We start from the raw sequence: 20535 nt of genomic DNA, 5'->3' as shown, positions 1-20535 counted from the left end.
CCAGCTTTGAGATTAACTGCTCTAGCCGTTAGGCCACATCTATGACCTGGTGGTCCCTGCCATCACTGAAGGTGAAGTCTGAAATCCACCCTAGGGTACCTGACCAAACAGTTTGAGTAGCTATCCTGGCCCCGATCAAAGATCTTCCACATAGACTAGGCAGCTTCTAAGTACAAAGCCACTGCCTTGAAGTATTCTGTGCCAAAGCACTGCCTGGCTATCATGGCTCTAGAGATCTACATGTCTGATAAGGTATACACTCAAAATATCGAGTTTTTAATATCGATTTGCATTAATATCGAATAAAAAATATAGAATGGACACAATATCGAATGGACAGAATATAGACTACAAAAATATCGAATAGAATAGCAGTAATATCGAATTCAAAATATAGAATGGACAAAATATCGAATGGACAGAATATAGACAACAAAAATATAGAATGGACAGAATATAGACAACAAAAATATCGAATTTGAGGTAAGTAAGTTCATTTCAATTTTTTAATAATATCCAATTTGTTAAAGTTATTTTTTATGTTAGTATTTGTGTGAAAAGTGTAGTTTTTTTTATAATTATGTTAAGTAATTAATTTTATGGTATTTAATTTTTGCGTAATATAATTTTATAGCGGGTTGTGGGTTTATAGGGGAATAGGGTGGGAAGTAATTTATTTATAATTAATTCAATTTTTTATTTATTTATGGGTATTTATTTTGAATTCATTGTTAATTAATTGTTAATTAATTAAAATATAATTGGTGATTAATTTTAATTGATTGATTAATTGATAATTATGTTAATTTTATTAATTTATTTTCTGTAGCGGGTTGTGGGTTTATAGGGGAATAGGGTTGGAAGTAATTTAATTGTAATTAATTAAATATTTTAATTTATTTACTGTTTTTTATATTAATTTGTAATTATTTTTTCATTGTTAATGAATTAATTGTTAATTGGTAACTAATTTGTATTAATAGGTAATAATTTTTAATAACTAATTTTTATTTGTAATTTTAATTGATTAATTATTATATTATATAACATTGTTATTACTTTTAATTAATTTGTAATTGGGATTAATATTTAATTTATTTTTATTTATATATGAAGTATTTACTTTCCCTACTGTTGCACTCTCTGGAGTGGGAATAGTAAGTTTTACCCCTACGCTATCCAACGCTTTCCCTACTGTTGCACTCTCTGGAGTGGGAATAGTAATTTTTACCCCTACGCTATCCAACCCTTTCACTACTGTTGCACTCTCTGGAGTGGGAATAATATTTTTTACCCCTACGCTATCCAACGCTTTCCCTACTGTTGCACTCACTGGAGTGGTAATAGTAAATTTTACCCTTTTCGCTATCCTACGGTAAAAATATTGTAATTTGTTTATTAATATTACGTTTATATATATATATATATATATATATATATATATATATATATATATATATATATATATATCGTCACTCTCTCCCTCCAGTTAGAAAGGATAAATGGGCGCACTCCCCTTGAATTGCCACAAACATACTAAAAACAAAGATGAACAAGAACCGATCAGACTAATTACGGATTTTACAGAAGGCAGTAAAATATTTGTAGACATCTTGAGAAAAAACTGGAAAATATTGCATTTGGATGACACAGTTGGCAAAATAGTTGGAAGCCATCCAACGGTAACGTACCGGAGAGCACCCAATTTGAGAGACCAATTAATCCATAGTCATTGCAAAATGCAAAAGGACAATAAAAAGGATTGGTTGAAAACCACTGGTTTCATCAAATGTCACGGATGCAAAATGTGCCAAATTGCAAAACAAACCAAAGAGGTGAAAATGCCAAATAACAAGACGTGGCAAATACGTCAATTAATAACATGCAAGACAGAATTCACAATCTACGGAATTGAATGTCCGTGCCCACTGATGTATGTGGGAAGCACGAAGGGGGAGCTAAAAAACGCATCATGGAGCATGCGAGAGCAACCACGCACAAAGATCGAGCGAACGCTGTCGCTAAGCACATGGAACAGGCACACAATGGAGACTGGCTCAAACTAAAATTCTTCGGCATTGAAACAATACCCAAACACATACGTGGAGGTGACAGAGAAAAAACTCTTAGACAGAAAGAGTCACGCCATATCATAAATTTCAGAACCCTAAACCCGTGGGGCCTTAACCAATCGGAGGAGCTGTATATTCATCTCGGATAAACAGGAAGAACAAAGACACTTGACAGAGACATGAATAGAGAGAATGATAAATCAGAAACTGGACGTAGAGATTTATTTGAAAAAATCCTTTTTGTCAAAGACATGAGAAAAATTGATCCCACTAGAGGGATAAAAAATGGCAATGGAATGACAAAGACATAAAGGGAACTAATCCCACTGGAGGGAAATAAGCATGGAATGGAAAATGAAAACCCCATGTTGAACGAACAATTTTGGGAAAATAAGGTGTTATTATTCTCCTGATGAACTGAAAACTAAACTGTCAAAAAGACTAATTTTATATAAAAAGAAAAAAACTTTATAAAAAATATATGTATATATAACAAAAATATGAAAAACTACAATAACCACAATGCCCAGCGAATGTAAAGATGAAATGATGTAACAGTCATTTGAATGCTTTAAATGGGTTAGAAAAAATGCAGGAAGTTGATCGTGACCAAGATGCTTGCAGCATCGAAACGCGTTGATCGAATGCTTTCTTTTGCCTTAAAGCAACTTTAAAATAAATGAAATTGTGGCAATTCAAAGGGAGAGCGCCCATTTATCCTTTCTAACTGGAGGGAGAGAGTGACGTTATTAAACGTCGTGGTTCCGCCGTAGGTGTCTGCACCCGCGAGGAGCGCTCAATGGCCGGGGACCAGTGAACCAAAGTGTGGATATATATATATATATATATATATATATATATATATATATATATGACGCTCACAGGAACCTTATCATACGATAAGATGGAAGCAGCACTCCGGCAGTTTACTTATATATATTAACAAATCAATTTGTATTTTTTTTTACTTACATTAATTATTTATTATTTGGAAGGGTATTTAAGTATTTTAAGTATGTTTAAGTTAATAATATTTATTATTTCACAAATTTGTAATTAATTTAAAGCATTTTAAAAAGTTCGATATTTTGACTAACTATATTTTTTACATCGATATTTTTGATTCAATATTTTTGTACTTACCTGTTTGGAGATAGGAGGTCGATATTTTGGTATTCTGTATTTTTTCCTCGATATTTTTGTAATTCGATATTCTTGACATCGATATTTTTTCAGTGATCCGAGGAATGCAAGATTGTTGCATTCCAAGGAGGCTCTGTGTGACTGCCATTGTGATATACCAACACAGAGGAAGTGGTCCCACTCAAACCATGGGCTAGTCTGCTGATGACACTGCCAGAAGGAGGCCACCCTAAGAGGCCAGCCCCTCCCACCACTGTCTCCCGGGTCTTGCCAAGTGTCCTGCATATTCCTGCCAAGATGTTTCTGCTGCATGATCCAACTGCAGCCCAGCAGAACTCCACTGAGCCAATTTGTAAATGGACAACATACTATGGTCCCCTGCCACCCAGAGGAGTAAGTAATAGTCTATTTGGCTGTTTCAATCCAGAAAGAGAACTGGGGCCAGATTAATGAGGCCTTTTTTGTAAAAGATCATATTTGCAGAAGCAGGCTGTTTACAACCCAAAAAGGCTTTTGATTATGTATGAAACCCATGTTGCGATTGGGTAACCCGTTACTGAATCGCAATTAGAGTTCACGACTAAATACTGATTCAGTATATGGGAGGGACATGTTAAGGGCATCCCTTCTAGATGGGGAAGCATTTTGGTATGCATTAAGTTGTTGTGACCGAAGTCCAATCTCAAAAAATGTATATTTTACAGATTACTGAAAGGTAGTGGTAAGGCATTCACAAACGTGAAGGGGTCCCACAAGGAGAGCTGCATCTGCACTAGTAAATATGCCACTGTGCCCTAGATTATCCATGAAGGGGAGGAGGGCAGAGTGCCTAGGGGGGCACCTTGAAGCATTTTGGACTCCCACTCATACATCGGGTATCAGAGATCTCTCTGTGATTTCTTTAGTATTATGACTTAATTTAGAATAGATTATGCATAGTACTTTTCTTTTCTAAAAAGAAACGCTTGGCTGGACAATTATTTTATGGAGCTGCTGGATGCGTTGTTGAGTTCTGAGCCTGCGGTGACCCCACACCAACCTCCCAGAGAAGTCTCTGAGTGCTAGCCATCACTACTGAGATTCAAGTGCTGCAGGGGTTACACTCGGTCCAATGTTGCAGAGCCATAGTAGGAAGGACTCTGGCACAGTAGAGGCAAACTACCCCAGTCCCAATGTATGTGGTCCAGTAGCCACTGACTGGCCAGTGGCCCCCAAATGGGGCCTGGCACAAAGACAGAAACAAGGTGACAGGCCAAGGCGTGCTCTGTAAAGTGGCTGCCACTTTAAAAAATGGAGAAAACTAGTGTGCCTTTCAAGCAGTATTGAAGAAAACCTTCAATCAGTGTCAGACTTCAGTCAGCACTGACTGCTGCTGTGGCTACTACTGCCTCAGTTCCTAACAATCCCAAATATTGTTGTACAAATTAGGACTCAATATCTCCTCTTCAATCAGGGAATCTTCTTGGTAGGGGGTTGGTGGGTATTTTGTGAAAGAGCAGCTCTTTGTATAAGTGTATCTTGTAGTTATGCTTTGTAATGGGTGGGATTTGTTGGTGTTAGGGAGGAGGATGGTGTGCTGTTGTGGGTGGGATTGTTGTTGAGTTTAGGGAGGGGATAGCAATGTTTTATAGTGGGATTATAGGATTGTTAATGGGTTTAGTGTGGTGATAGTGGCATTTTCAGTTAATTTAACATCACATTATACTGGTCAATTTGGAATCACACTATTGCCTGACATTCTACTGTTGTGTTTAATAGACCTTATTGATTAAAATGTTCTCCTTTTCTGTGTCTGCTTATTAGACAAGATTCTGGTAAAGTTCAAGTGTACACAGATCCAGTGAATCGACATGTTATACTACTGATCATTAATTGCACGGAAGTGAGTTTTGCAATATCTTACCTGCGGATATCTGTAGAGACCTAGAATCCTTGCAAGAGCAATCGAACGCGTGGAGCCAGCATCCCCTATAATAGCAGCATGTGGCAAACCTCTCTGGCAGCGGTAGTTTGGAACTGGTTCATCTTGTCTTGTGAGGATCCACAAGGCACCCTTCAGGGCCCTCTGGAGGATGGTACAGGAGTCAAAGATCTGGAATCCAAGTGTGATATTGGGCAAAAGGATTGGATTCTTGTTTATTTCTTCAATGGCAAACACCATAGCTTGAATGCACTGGTAATTTTGAAACCCAAACCTTGAATAAAAGAAAAATATTTTAGAAATATTTTGCTATGAGCATTATACAAGCAGTGGGATAACATTCTCTGGCTTCACTGGTGTGGCCTGGTTTTATAACACTGAATATATAAGAGTAAATTGAACTACTGAGGGCTGAGTAGGAGCATCTGTTTCCTGGAAATGCAGGATCGAAATATGAAAGTTCTGAAAATTAATTTATTAATGGAGCATAACTTGCCCAGAAACAATGATCTGCAGTTTTTAAATCATTTTATATGTAAGCATCAGCAACGTGCCAATGAGGGATCCTACATAGATGTATCTCATTAAATTTGGTAAGACTGGAATTCTGTATGGTCCAGTCAGCTACTTTTGTTTTATACATGTTATCAGAGAATAACATTGTGGTTGTTGATTTCTGGGTATGCGATTTAATAGTCCGCTTTTACACATGAAGACTATTTTCCTAAAAAAAACTTGCTTTTTCCAGCTATGAGATTTGGATGTCACTTTTTAACTTTTAATGAATTATTTTCTTGTTTTTCTAATTGTGGGCCATGAGGTTTACCTTTAATTCCTCCACCTTATTTAAATACATAATTGTGACATATGTGTCATTGCATCACTTTTGAGTATAACACTTGGATACTTGCAGTACGTACTCCATACCTACACTGAATCAGGGAATTTACAATGCACATCTTTTCTAGTCACATGCTGCATGCAATGCCTTTGAGCTGTACACAATATTTAATAAACCTGTAAACCTGGTGGGAAATATAATTCCACTCATGGAGTTGCCGGAATTTGGGAACTCGGCGCTACGCATGTAACACAGAGTTCCAGCTAAACACCGTCTTCCGGCATTTGGTTGAATTAATTTCATTAGAATGTGAGCAATAGACTTTTTTTAGCATGCGCTGGTGAGTGTGACGATATTTGCCAACTGCTAGAGAGGATACCCAAGATTTGTCAGCCACTAGTGTGGCTCTTGGTCACAACGGAGCTGTCCGGCACCATTTTTGTGATGAGGGTGAGAGGGAGAGGTTGCATCTGCTTCTCGAGCAGATTCTTTACTCAAGGAACAGCTAAATCTACTCAAAACGAAACTTTCAAGTGAATATGCCCCTGCAACAGACCATTCAGGATGTTTTTTGTACAAAAAGCATTTTTTTAATATAACTTTTTACAAAAAGAAGGAAGTTGCCCCAAAGTCTACAACTTCCTCTTCCTTTGCAGCATGCTACTCCTTACACCAACAATCTAACTTCACTACTTTTAGGTATTCACAAAAAAAAATAACTTTACTACTAGTAACTTAAATTTGTGAATACCAAAAAGTGGTACAGTTAGACTGTTTGTCTAAGTTTACTTTAGTGAATACCTAAAAGTATTACACTTACATAAAAGTGTAAGATTACATTTGTGAATCAAGCAATGCAAATCCTGCTGCATATATACCATTTGGTTTTTTATGTGTGTGTAAATGTAAATGTAGTTGAGCTTATATAGCGCACAGCTACCCGCAGTGGGTTTCCTGGCGCTTGCTTAGGGAACCCTTCCTGGTATTCCCCTGTGAGATAGCAGGGTATCCACAAGGTGAAAGTCAGGCATCCCGCCGCGAGGGGCCATTGTAGAGATTAAGCAAGCTATTGCCCAGAGTCGCAGAGTCGAGGAGGCACCAGGGCGAGAATTATCGAGTCCGTGGAATTTTTAGCCCAAGACCCCACCGAGGCGGGGAATTGAACCCTGGTCCAGGACCGATCTCAGCTTCCGGGTCTGCTGCCTCTAACCCCTGAGCCACACTTCTTGATATCACAAGTATGCTCAAAACATTTGTATGAGGGTGTTTTTTGTTTGATCGAGGGCACGCACCAGTATTTATTTCTACTTTTTTTGATTTTTATATTTGATGGTGGTTGTGGTGGGTGGCCTGGACTTTCAGTAGGGGCCCAGATATTCTTTTGCATTTAATTTATTATCATTTGTAAGGGGAAAGGTTGCACACTTAAGTAAATTCTCTCAATGTTTGTTAAATTTGCACCATTCATTTATTTTATTTTACCACGTGCCTTAGTCTGCCCATGGGCCACCCAGCTAGAACTGGTCATTGGGTGCAAGACGCAACTGTTTCTGTGGTATATGTTGTTTCAAAACATCATTTAGGCCAGGGATGGCATTGGATTAAATTACACAAATGTGGGTTTTCCATTTTTTTTATCATTTCATGGTTTTTTTTCTGCAAAAAAAGTGTATTTTGGTGGGGTAATATTTGATGCCTTGAGAGGATGTGTGCTGCTGTTAAATGTTTATAGCTCACTTAATTTTCGTTTTTTGGCTTTGCTGAATGAATGGTAATGTTTTCTTTACTGTCACCATGTCTCCTTTGTATGGCCAGTGTGTGTGTGTTTGCCATAGGCCATCATTTGTATTTGTTCTGTGTAGTCAGTGTCTGTAGGCCTGCATGTGTTCTTTGTTGACTATGCTTCCTTGGTTGTTGTTTGACAATGTGGCTTGTGACTATTTTGTGTAGCTAGCCAGGGTGCTTTTGCTGTAGGCCTGCATGTGTTCTTCCTTGTGTCTGTGCCTCCTTGCATGAAATTGCTGTTTGACCATGTGGCCAGTGCCATTCTTTGTACCCAGCCAGTGTGCTTTTGCATGTGTTCTTTGTTGTCCATGCCTACTTGCTTGTTGTTGTTGTTTGGCCATGTGGCCATTTTGTGTAGTTAGCCAGTGTGTTTTGGCATATTCTACAAGATTGTTTTGTTGTCCATGCCCCCTTGCTTGCTACTGTTGTTTGACCATGTGGCCAGTGGTCATTATGTTCAGTCAGCCATTGTGCTTTTGCCGTAGGCCTGCATGTGTTCTTTGTTGTCCATGTCTCTTTGCTTGTTGTGGTTATTAGGCCATGAGGTGGTGGCCAATTTGCGTACCCAGCCAGTGCGCTTTTGCCATAGGCCTGCATGTCTTCTTTTTGTTTTCATGCCTCTTTGCTTGTTGTTGTTGGTTGACTATGAGGCTGGTGGTAATTATGTGCAGTTAGGCAATGTGCTTTTGCCATAGGCCTACATGTGTTCTTTGTTGTCCTTGTCTCTTTGCATTTTGTTTGACCATATGGCCGGTGGCCATTTGGTGTAGCCAGCCATTGTGCTTTTGCCATAGGCTTGCATGTGCTCTTTGTCGTCCATGCCTCCTTGCTTGTAGTTGTTGTTTGGGCATGTGGCCAGTGGGCATTTTGTGTAGCCAGCCAGTGTGCTTTTGCCATAGGCTTGCATGTGTTCTTTGTTGTCCATGCCTCCTTGCTTGCTGATTTTTGACCATGTGGCCGATGGCCTTTGATGTAGCCAGCCAGTACGCTTTTGCCATAGGCCTGCAATAGTTCTTTGTTTTGTCCATACCTCCTTGCTTGGTGTTGGTTGACCATGTGACTGGAGGCCATTTTGTGCAGCCAGCCAGTGTGCTTTTGCCAAAGGCCTGCATGTGTTCTTTGTTGTCCATGCCTCCTTGCTTGTTGTTTGACCATGTGGCTGGTGGCAATTTTGTGTAGCCAGCAAGTGTATTTTTGCCATTAGAATGCATGTGTTCTTTGTTGTCCATGCCTATTTGCTTCTTGTTGTTTGACCATGTCGCCATTGGCCATTTTGTGTAGCCAGCTAGTGTGCTTTTGGTATAAACCTGCATGTGTTCTTTGGTGTGTCAAAACCTCATAGCTTGTTGTTGTCAGTTTACCATGTCATCAGTGGCCATTGTGTGCAGCCAGCCAGTGTGTAAATTCTTTTTTCAAACCCATTTTCTATGGAGATTGATAGGCAAAGGCTATGCCTTTTGTTTTTCTTCATGATTTTACTTTTCTCTTTTATCAGTTTAATATGCTTGAGGATCATTGTAGTGTATGTATATATGAAACATGTTTAATATAATATGCATTTTTTTCCATTCTTCCCCTGCAACTTCTTGCCTCCCAATGGGTTTCTAATAGTTCCCAAGTCACCAGCAATAGTTTTTTTAAATGTATTTATGTTTTTACCATTTTTTTAAAAATAATTTTGAAAATATTAAAATGGTTTATTTTTATTTTTTTATTTCAGATTACATTTTCCCTCCACTCAATGCATGCCATTGGTGCTTGCTACACACCAGCATTCATTTTTTAAGGATTGTCATAGCTCATTTTCCCCTGGACCACCTTCCTGGCATAGGCACACAGCTGCACACCAGTACATGAGTCTTCTATCTTTTACCTGTGCAGCTAAGTGCAACTGACAGGGCTTGAAGATGGCCTCAAAGGAAAGTTCCACCAAGAAAGTAGCAAGTGAGGAGGAGAAGAAGCAGATTGCCACCAATGGCTTGCCACCCTCGTCCATTTTCAAGACAGTTTGTGTGCCTGCCGCAGCATTCTCTGGGATGCAAGCAGGGAGCAGCACTCCCACATCAATGATGCCACCACCCAAACCTGAGCCCAAGATCTTGTCTCTCAGTGAGGCAGCCACTGCAATCATGGTGACAAGCAGTGATTCTGAAATGAGTTTGCCTCAGCTGTAAACTTGTACCCAATCATTGCAGGAAATTGAACAAAGTAGACAACAGGAGCTGCAGACAGCAAGAGTAGATCTTCCTGAAGTAGAAGAAGAACAAGAGATTGAGCTTCCTGCTGCGCAAGATTTACCTCTTCTTGAACCATTGACTTCCTGATCTCCAGAAAGAAAAAAAGGGTATGCTCCATCTTCTCTGAGCCTCATGTTGATGATTTGAACACAAATTGAACCCTGGGCGAGTTTGAGACCCACAACGAGAGACAGGAAAAAGGAAAGTTCCTGGCAGCCTTACAATTAGAAAAGGGGATGAGGTAGATGAGCCAGTCATTGTCATGGAAGGAGGCTCAGAGAACACCGACTTTACCCCTACTATTCAACCTGGTCCGAGGGATGCGGCTCTGGTACCACCACAACTGCCAGCTTCCATATTTGTAGGGTTCCCGCTGGAGCCTGCAGTAGAAATACACACTGCAGAGAGGCAATTGCCAACACACCCACCTGCCTCCAATACTTCGGGTATTGGTAACGGCATCAGTGGCCCACTAAAAAATGTCTCCTCCCATTTTGGGACTTCTTTATGATTAGCAAGCAGGAGGATAACATTTCAGTAGGGTTCATTTGTCGCATAACTGTTTGTGAAGGTATGGTACTGAAGGCAAAACAACCCAGAAGAAAAAACAACATAATCCCCAGGGAGGAGTTCCTTAACAAAAATTCTGCAGGTGGTGATGAGAGAGGAAAACTGCTCTGATCATGGTGGGAGGTGATGAGGAAGAAGAGGGCAACAGCTTTAAACAAAGCAGACCAGCCCCCAGCAGTGTGCCAGTATCACCTGCATCAGCAACCTTGAAATGGCTCAAGACACGGGAGTGACACAACTGCATACAGTGAGTGCCCCAGGACGCACATTGAGTCTGCCGCATCATGGTTCTCTCAGGAAGTTGCATACGTCAGTGGCACCAGAAAAAAAAATCCAGGCTTCTATTTTGGACATGTTTAGGCAGGAGAACCCTTACGAACCAATCACGAATTACAAGGTTGTGCAATGGAAAGCTGGCTAAAATGTTGGACCTCATCATTTTAATTTTGTTGAAAACGTGGGATTTTTAGAATATGTGGCAAACATCTGCCCAAAATAAAAGGTTCCCAGATGGACCTATTTTGCCAGAGTTGCTGTTGCAGCACTCCATCATGATGTCCCACAATTGGTTGGACAAGCTTAGCGGCAGAGTGCTGTTCACACTACCCACCATATGACTGACATGTGGACCAGTTTTCAAGCAACTGATTACACGTGTTTCACTGCACACTGAATCTCTTTTGTGGGGGATAGCAACAGCTATCTACAGGTCTCTGTGCTGAAGAAACCTTTAATGGTGTTTCTACAGCATGCAACAATAACCATGTTCACCATGGATGGAGAAATCCCACACAGATGCAAACATCTTGGAAGAATTTAACAGCAAGGTGTTTGAGTGACCCAGAGGTCTCAGTATTGGATTTGTTGCCACAGACAATGGCAGTAATAAAGGTATGGCCTACGCTGATGGTGGCTATTTCAGGGTCCTGTGTTTGGTACATTGCATCAACCTGATTGCTCAGGACTTTCTAAACAAAAACCGCATAGTCAGCAACATGCTAACCACCTGCTAATTGATCTGCACTCATTTCATCTATGTTTTTACAGCCCTGAAGCCGTTGAGGCTCATTCAGCGTGCTACTAGAGTACCAGCTAAAGCCGCCATACAGGAGGTGTCAATACATTGGTGCTCGACCTAGTGCATGTTGCAATGCCTGTTTGAGCAGTTCAAACCATTCAATGACTATGTTATTCAAAGAGGAGGGGATGCAAGTGGGAAAAGCATGACCATGGAGGTGGACAAATGGGGCCTAGTCAAATGCCTGACACAGATGCTACTTCCTTTTAAATGTAGGAAGTCAGCATGGAAGACAGTAAGATGAGGAAAGTTATCCCATAGCTGGATCCACTACAGGGCCAGTTAAAAATTGTGTTACAAAGGTTCGCAGGTGTGAACATTCACATGCATGACTTTTTCTTAAAGAGTTCATTTATTTGCACTGTGGCTCAAGTATTGAGTATAATAATAATAATAATAATCCACATTTGTAAAGCGCACAATCACCCGTAAGGGTCTCTAGGCGCTGGGGGCCATCAGGAAGATTAAGCAAGATATTGCCCAGAGTCACATGGTGCTGGGCTATTCTGCCGCCGGTGCCAGGGATCGAACCGTGATTAGCCCAGCACCATGTGACTCTGGGCAATAGCGTGCTTAATCATCCCGACTGCCCCCAGCGCCTAGAGACCCTTACGGGTGATTGTGCGCTTTACAAATGTTGATTATTATTATTATTATTATTATTATTATTATTATTATACTCAATACTTGAGCCACAGTGCAAATAAATACTGGCCACTTTCATTCCTTTTTCAGAAGTGGATGTTTTACAATACAAGATGTGTATTGGTGATCAGGTAAGAGACCTGGAAGAAGTAAGGCTAGAAAATTAGAGTCCCAGGTAGAGGCTCTGGTGAGCCGCCTTCAACTGACAGAGAGGGCAGTGCTGTTCTCTCATAGCAGCCAACACCAGCAATAAGAACGTCAGCAAAGAATTGGACCCAACCTCGGCAATTGCTTGGTTTCAATTTCCTGGGCTTAGGTCAAGTGTAGAGAGCAAGGCAAAAAAAAGTTTGACCGTGTGGCAGCACCAATGACCATTCAGAGGATGTTTCAGGACTGTCTGGATTACCAAAACAAGGTTTACGAGGATCAAACTCCATGTCTATTGGTATGGGAAGATACGCTAATGGCCAGAGCTCAGCTGGTTTGAAATTAAATATCTGGCTTATCCGGTATTCAGTGTATCTGCTGAACATGTGTTCAGTATGGCTGGCACAGTTATCACAGTGAGTAAGAAGGACCAGTCTCTTGCCTCAAAACATGGTTAGATTGACTATGATTAAAATGAGCCACAGAGTCACACTGTTCCAGTAACACCACAGAAGGAGGAGGAGGTCGAGGAAGGACATTGGTCAGACTCAAGTGTGCTAGCTGACAAACTTCTGGGTGAATCACTTGAGTAGTCTCTACTTCCCTGACTGAGTAGGCCACCATAGAACTTTCAGATTATCAGCAAACTGCTCCCCCCTAAAAAAAATGGATATAGTTAGAGGAACATTATCTATTTTCTTTTTGTCTGACTTATGCAGCCCATGCACATGTATGGATGAATTGAAGTTGGACCAGTGTGCAGTGGAGCACCTCTCCATGCCCTTCAAGGACATTGGAGGCAATGCCCAGCTCCGTCTTATGCCTATCCTTCACCAAAATCCTAATCCTCTTCTCCGAGGCTGTGTGATATATATATTGAGGTGTGACTTATAAATGTATGCCAAAATGGATCACACACTAGCTGAGGCAGATGTGGTAAAAGCACACCAGCTCAGTGTGAAATCTTTTATCATTTGAGACATAGTCCCCACCATCACCTCATACTCACCCACAGGTAAAATGGATTCATAAGTTACATATATAACACACTTCATCAATATCATCAGTCATGCCGTGCATTGCATAGATGCTTAACCTTGTCCTGAGTCTACTTCTTCTGACTCATGCATTTCATAAGTTTAGTTTTAATTGTTTTATTTAAATAAATATTAGCTACCCATTGTTCAAAAGAAGTTACTATTGCTAGCTTTTGTTATAATGTCGGTTCTTTGTGTCATTGTGGTCATCTAGTCGCAGTCTTTGATAAGTTATGATATAAATAAATAACCTACCAACTCTGTATTTCTTTCAATCTAGATGCCTGCAATGGATAATCCTTCTGTTTAATCCTACAGTTAAAGTTTGCCTATATGGGAATGGAACATCGCTAGTGATGTCTTCCCTGTTAGGGCACTGGCCTGCTACCATCACTACCATTATGTAGGCACGTTGGGAAACCCTGCAGTAAGTTTTTGGAAGATTGAGACTGGTAGCAGCCATGGCTTCATCTATTCAGGTAAGAGAAAAATTGAGGAGCAAAGTGAATTAGTTTAGTTAGTAACTGACTTCTACTAAAGGTTATGAATTTTTGAACAGGTAGTTGTAGGAAGTACGCCTCAGTAGTCAATATAGTTACAAAGGGTAGTAATACAAAGGTATATCTAAATGGTATACACTTTGATAAGTGGATAAAAATACAGGCTGTGCTGAAATGCAGCAAAACAAAGTAAAACACAAAAGACACATTTCCATCATAAACAATTTCCCTTTAATTTTTTAACAATAAAACCCACCCTCTACACCTATAACATGCTCACCCCTCTCCCCAAACAAATAACTAAATCACCCCAACCAACATCCAAAGAAAGAAAGTCCAACTGCCCATCCCAATACACACCCTGTCCATCGACAAAGAAAAATCCTTCCCACAAAAGAAAATATATTAATAAAAGGTTGTTAGATGGTATCAAACCAGGAGTGTAGGCATACCACTGCTTGGCAAAGCAGCCCCAGCTCATGTTAGACATGGCATTGGAAGTAGCCTGTGGATAATGATGAAGTGGGGGGGCAGCAGTGGTGAATACCAGCTGACGGTGGCACTGCCAATGGTATGACGGGGACCGTCGCACTGGCTGGAGGTACCGGGGGATTTGGTAGACCTATCCAACTCCTCCTCCACCAAAGCCACCAGTGGGCAATATTCAGCCTATATGGACACCATCCAGTGCCACCGCGGCTGGTATGCTATTTTCCACCGAGATGGTGGGCCATCAGAAGTAGCTATTTCAAGAAAGAAAAAAGATCAATTGTAAATAATGTGCAGTGCAAACACGTTTATATAGTGGCATAGTAATAATAATAATAATAATAATAATAATAACAATAATATTTTTTTTCTGCAGTAATCCCAGCCATAAAAGATACAAAGATAAAAATGCAATAACACCAAGATTAAAATATTATATCTTCACTGTGGAAAATCACAGACATCCCCGTGTACATCAGTCATGTCTCAAATTTCTTGATTTTAGTACTGCTCTCAAAAGATTTGTGATAACAAAAAGTATATAAACATTAGAGAAAAGTTGTAAATGCAAAAGAGCTATACGAGCATTCCTGAATACCAAATCGCTTAAATTGCCTAGGGTAAGTAAAATATTTACTTAAAATGACAAAATGTAGAGTATCCTGTGGAGACCTTTTGTCGCAGTCACAGGGGCCTCTATCTTCTGCACATAAAACAACACCTGATGGAACATATTTAATCTAAAACAAGTGATTCAAAATCTATTATGGGCACTAGTTAAAATGGATGGATAAGTCTCCAGGCCCTGTAGTGATTAACTCAAACAAGTCCTCTTACCGTGGGTTTACTGAGCTCCATACCCTCACTGTTTCCGATTTTTTTTTTTTTAAAACAAGTCTTTGATCAGTTTTTTTTTATCCTGTGTCTTCATTGTGTCGTGTTTCATGAAAATGTCTGCTCTTTCCAGGGCTGAAAAAGGTTACTTAATATCCCTTAACCATGGGATTTTAAAAGCTTGGTCAAGTGAGAGGCAATCCAAAGTTACTGCTCGATTTAAAGATGACTCCTCATTGGACCAGACATTCACCCAACACAACAAGGGCTTAAGCTCAACTAGATCAGTTTTGTACTTGGTGCCTAGTTCCTCATGTACAGAGTAAATGGGTAAATGGCACAGTAGCAGAACATTGCATGTACCCTAGGGAAATGGGACGTTTTGATGTGAATAATCACAGGGCCAGGTTTTCCCCACACATGCATCACATAAAAAACACTGACTGCAAATATTTAAACCGGAATACCACCAGATTGAAACTAAGTGATGTTTCCCTTTCAAGACACGCTTTATATAATATAATAGTATTCTTGTTGTGCGACATTAATGGAGGCATTCTAGAGTCTGATACTCTGCTACTTTCAACAGTCTGCAGCAGGGGCAGCGGAAATTGACAATTTATTATCTTACTTTAATTCCAGTGGCCATGCTCCTACTCCCTTCCAGTTCTATCCTGACTCCAAAAAGACAGATGAGTACTATTAATACTACATCACACACATTATGTATAACACAGATATCCTGTCATAAGGAGACAGTGGAAAGAATAATGCACTGCAGTACAGGAAAGGAAATGGGATATGGATTTTATTTGGCAAGTTTGCTGCAGAGTATTACAACCACCAATTTCTAAACAAGGTACTTCGTCCCACTTTGCTCCCTCCACCATCAATTATTTCCAGCAAATACCTTGGCTTGGCAGTAAGGAAAGTCACTCTACTGCTCGGTAAGTTAGATGTATTAGGCTAGGTAAAGGTTTTGCTGTAGAATGTTGGGGTTTTACCGATCATCAAGTGTTAAAATTTGGTATATTTAGTCAGTATGGTTGACAAATACCAAAAGGAAAAGATTTGAAGAGGGGTAAATCTGTCAAGGAATACATGAAATATATATAGATAAAACACCTGGCCAGAAAAATGTGGCACATACAGAGGATAGAGTTTTACAATTTCATGAGAGGTCTGGTACAGAACATAGGAAAGAACAATGAAGTGAAGTAGTAGTAGGAGGTGATTGAGTGGGCACTGGGAAACACTGCAGTGCTGATTTGAACCATAACCATGCTGTCTTTAGGCCATTGGATGGTGAAATGCCATGAGCAGGCCGGTGATGAATGATTTTGGGTGAGATATCTGCCAGACTTAACAAATAGAGTATAATATATTTCTTAATAGGCAAGCAATGTGACTTACCACCAACTGTCCCTGCCATCGCTGGGACTCCCACTCCAACTGCTTCCTGGGCCACCTTGATCACACTGGTGCTGCTGATGCTGCCGGTACCAGCTGTTGGACCGCCATTGAAATGCTGCCTGGAATGTGCATCGTAATCCCTACTGCTTGAGTAGGCCTCGCCCCATTGTAGGGTATTACTTTCCACCCACTGCACCGACAGGCTCCTTGAGCCTATCGGATATGCAGTGGTTGGTCCCTCCATAAAATATTTACAATTCAATGTATTTTTTCATTTTAACACTTAAAACTCAGACATACACACAGAATACACACATAAATATACACCACACACACACACACACACACAGACACATATGATAGATCTTTATTTTTACACAAATTGACTGCTGCAATGAAGGAACATCAAATTACTTCACTAAACAAGGCATTTTGTCCCTCCTGGTCTTTGTCACATTTGGGGGTCGATTCCGATTCGGGAAAAATCACTCCGAATCGCTGTACGGAGCGATTTTCCTGTACGAATCGTACACCTCCTACGTCACCGTACGAACATCCTAGTACGATTCGCACACACAGCAGACCTCCGTCCGATCCGTAGAAAAGACCATACGACTCACCAATCCGTACGAATCGCACTCGGATGACGCAGAACGCGACGTTCGTACGGATCGAAGCAGCAGTTCCCGACCAGGCAAGTACGATTCTTCCTTTCAGCACTCCGTACGACTATTTTCCTACGGCACTTCTAATCGTCAGTAAACACAAATCTCGACGTGAACCGCGTACGAAAAGGACCCCTCGGGTATGGTGCATACACCCCTAAACTACAGGGGTACGTTGAGAACTCCCCGCGATCGCTGGGGTACGGTGCGCACCCCTGCGGTCACGGGGAGTACGCACCGTACCCTGCGCAACGTACACCCGCAGTAATGGGGTGTACGCAGCGTACCCCTGCGATCATGGGGAATACGCACAGTACTCCCCATGATCACAGGGGTATGCTTCGTACACCCCATTACTGCGGGTGTACGTTGCGTACCCCTGCAATCGCAGGGGTACGGTGTGTACTCCCCGTGACCGCAGGGGTGCGCCCCGTACCCGAGCGATCACAGGGGTACGATGCGTAGGGGTACGGCACGTATGTGGGTGAGTGGCTCTCCGTACGAATTGCGCATACGATGTTTCCTGTACGAATCGCAATCTGACACCCTGGTCCGGATCGTACTTGTCGGGTCGTACAGCATGCCTAAGAATCGTACGGTTCACTGTTAGGGTCCGTGCCATACGGATTTTACCTCGTGATTCGTACGGTTTGCAGACATTCGGACGGATTTCTTCCATACGAATCGTACTACACGATTCGGATGGAATCGTACGATTCGTACGGAATCTGCTCAGAATCCGAATCGCCGTACGGTAAAGTTTACCGAATTGGAATCGACCCCTTGGTAAGTCCATTGCCTCTTTCAATTTGAATACCATGAGCCAATGCTTGCATTAAAGCATTCTTGGAATCATAGTTCAATAAAAGTCAAATATTCTGTCATTTCAAAGACACAGATACAGGTAGAATTCATCTGTTACAAGCAAGTTTTGCCAGTAGTTTTAGAATTTAATAATGTTCTTATGCACTCCTAGTGAGTTCAGTTAATGGATACATTGTGATGTATGTTGAACCCATTGGACAACATCTTTTTGTATGGCTAGTTCAGAAAAGTCAAGATATTCTAACCAATATAATTTTATGATTCAATATTTTCCAAACAGAGGGCCTAATTACGATGGCAGTCGGTCGGACAACTGACCGCCATCGCAGCAAGAATGAGACTGCTCATTATGATAAGACCACTTTGTATGCAGTTGGAAAGTGCCTATTTCTACTGTGCCTTGTGCTGCGGCTCAGGAAAAGGTCTGAAGCACTAGCTACAGTGTAGAAAGGCACTTTATGCACATTCATGCACTGTATGCCATTGGCCCATGGGTGACAGAGGCCCTGCATGGGGTCCTCAAAGTCCCTTTCTGGTTACCTTTCAATGGCAGTGAGACCGCTATGAAAGTACAGTCAGAAAGGGATACTTTTTCGAGCAGCCTTTTTTATGGCTGTGGGACAGTCATGAAAAGTCAGTTGGAAAGGAATATCTTAATCCCTACAGTGGTGCCTGCACAGTCACTGCCCCATTTTAGGGGTAGGAATCTGACCACTGTCCCAACAGAATCTCTGATCCTGTTGAAAACAGCGCTTCAACCCCCTGGTCCCTGTGCTCCGACTGCCAATATTGTAATCCGGCAGTTGGACCGATGCCCAGGATATCGAGAATGCCCACCATCAATGGCCTATTGGTGGTGGCCGGCTTGTCACCGTAATGACCCACGCAGTTTTGCTTCACTCATATTTAAATCCTATTGGATAACAGATTTAACTAGCTTGTTAATTTCTTAGGTAGCTCTTCAAATGTGTCTGTTATTAATGTGAATAATGATTCCCTGAATATTAAGCTGCCATATGTGTCATTGACCCAATTCAGCAAGGACCTCAAGACCTTGCTCTTTGTCTGAATCTCTGGACCTAGACAGTTCAGCGCCTAGATCACTTAAGAGGTAAATAGCCGCACTATACAAACTCCTGATTGATTGATTGATTGAAGTTTGTTGATAGTTGCTTTTCTTTTGTTACATGTTTATGTTGCCAGCACAGGTATGAACTCCAAGGGGTAAACAGTCAAAACATCGACTTTTTAATATTAACTTGCCAAAATATGGAATTTTAGCTATTGAGTTGCTAAACTACCGAATTACAAAAATATAGTGGTGCAGAATATCAAAAGGCAGGTAAGTAATATCGTTTTTAATAATTATGAAGTTAGTATTATGGACTGTCATATTATAGCTGTTAAAATATTGATATTTGTTAGTGTTTTAAGTGTTAGTATATGTGTTAAAATTATATGTTATTTTTGTAATGTATGTTGGAATTATTTAAAAGTAATGAATTTTATGTTAAATTATTTTTGCGTATTTTAGTTCCATAGTGGGTTGTGGGTTAATAGGGGAATAGTGTGGGAAGTAATTTAATTATAATAGATAAATTAAGATTTTTTTAAATTAATCAATTATATGTTAATTCATTTTTTGTGTAATTTTATTCCGTAGCAGGTTGTGGGTTTATAGGGAAATAGGGTGGGAAGTAGTTTAATTTTTAAATTAATTAATGAATGCATTAATTAATTCATAATTTTGTATTTATAATTTATATTGTGTTTGTTAATTAATTAATAATTCATTAATTATGAAATGGTTAATGCTAATGAATAATGTATTGGTAATTAAGTGTATTGGGTTAAAACATATTTAGTTATTAATTTGATATTCATTATAATTAATTTGTTAATATGTTAATTGTGTACTTGTTTTAGGAGTGAGTTGTGAGTTTATAGGGTAATAGCTTGGGAAGTAATTTAAATATAATTTATTGATTAAAGATATGAATTAATTAATGATATGTTAATTAATTTTTGCATACTTTTATTCAGTATCGGGTTGTAGGTTCATAGGTGAATGGGGTGGAAAGCAATTTAATTGTAATTAAGTAATTATTAATTTTAATTATTTGAATTGATATTGACTTTATTGTTAATTACTTATTATTTGGTCATTAATGTGCATACATTGAGTAATTGGCAATAGTATTAATTATATTAATTATTAATTATTAATTATTATTGCAGTGTGTTGTGGGTTTGTAGGGGAATAGGATGGGAAGTAATTCATGTAATTTTAATTAAGTAATAATTCATTTATATTTTTGACTATTGATAATTAC

At 40.0% G+C, this 20535-nt stretch overlaps 1 protein-coding gene across 4 annotated transcripts in view; it reads right to left on the bottom strand.

The window, feature by feature from the left end:
* The window catches only part of LOC144798569 (vomeronasal type-2 receptor 26-like), a 607526-nt gene that overhangs the window by 40335 nt on the left and 546656 nt on the right, over window positions 1–20535 (bottom strand). For all 4 annotated transcript variants that reach the window (XM_078669515.1, XM_078669516.1, XM_078669519.1 and 1 more), the window contains one exon: window positions 5119–5410. In XM_078669515.1, coding sequence (XP_078525641.1) covers window positions 5119–5376 — 258 coding nt within the window. In that variant the 5' untranslated portion in view covers window positions 5377–5410. The remainder of the gene's footprint in view (window positions 1–5118; window positions 5411–20535) is intronic.

The sequence above is a fragment of the Lissotriton helveticus genome, chromosome 12, assembly GCF_964261635.1.
Source record: "Lissotriton helveticus chromosome 12, aLisHel1.1, whole genome shotgun sequence".
Classification (NCBI taxonomy): domain Eukaryota; kingdom Metazoa; phylum Chordata; class Amphibia; order Caudata; family Salamandridae; genus Lissotriton; species Lissotriton helveticus.
The sequence above is the reverse complement of the archived record's forward strand: the minus strand, read 5'-3'. Positions and strand labels throughout refer to the sequence as shown.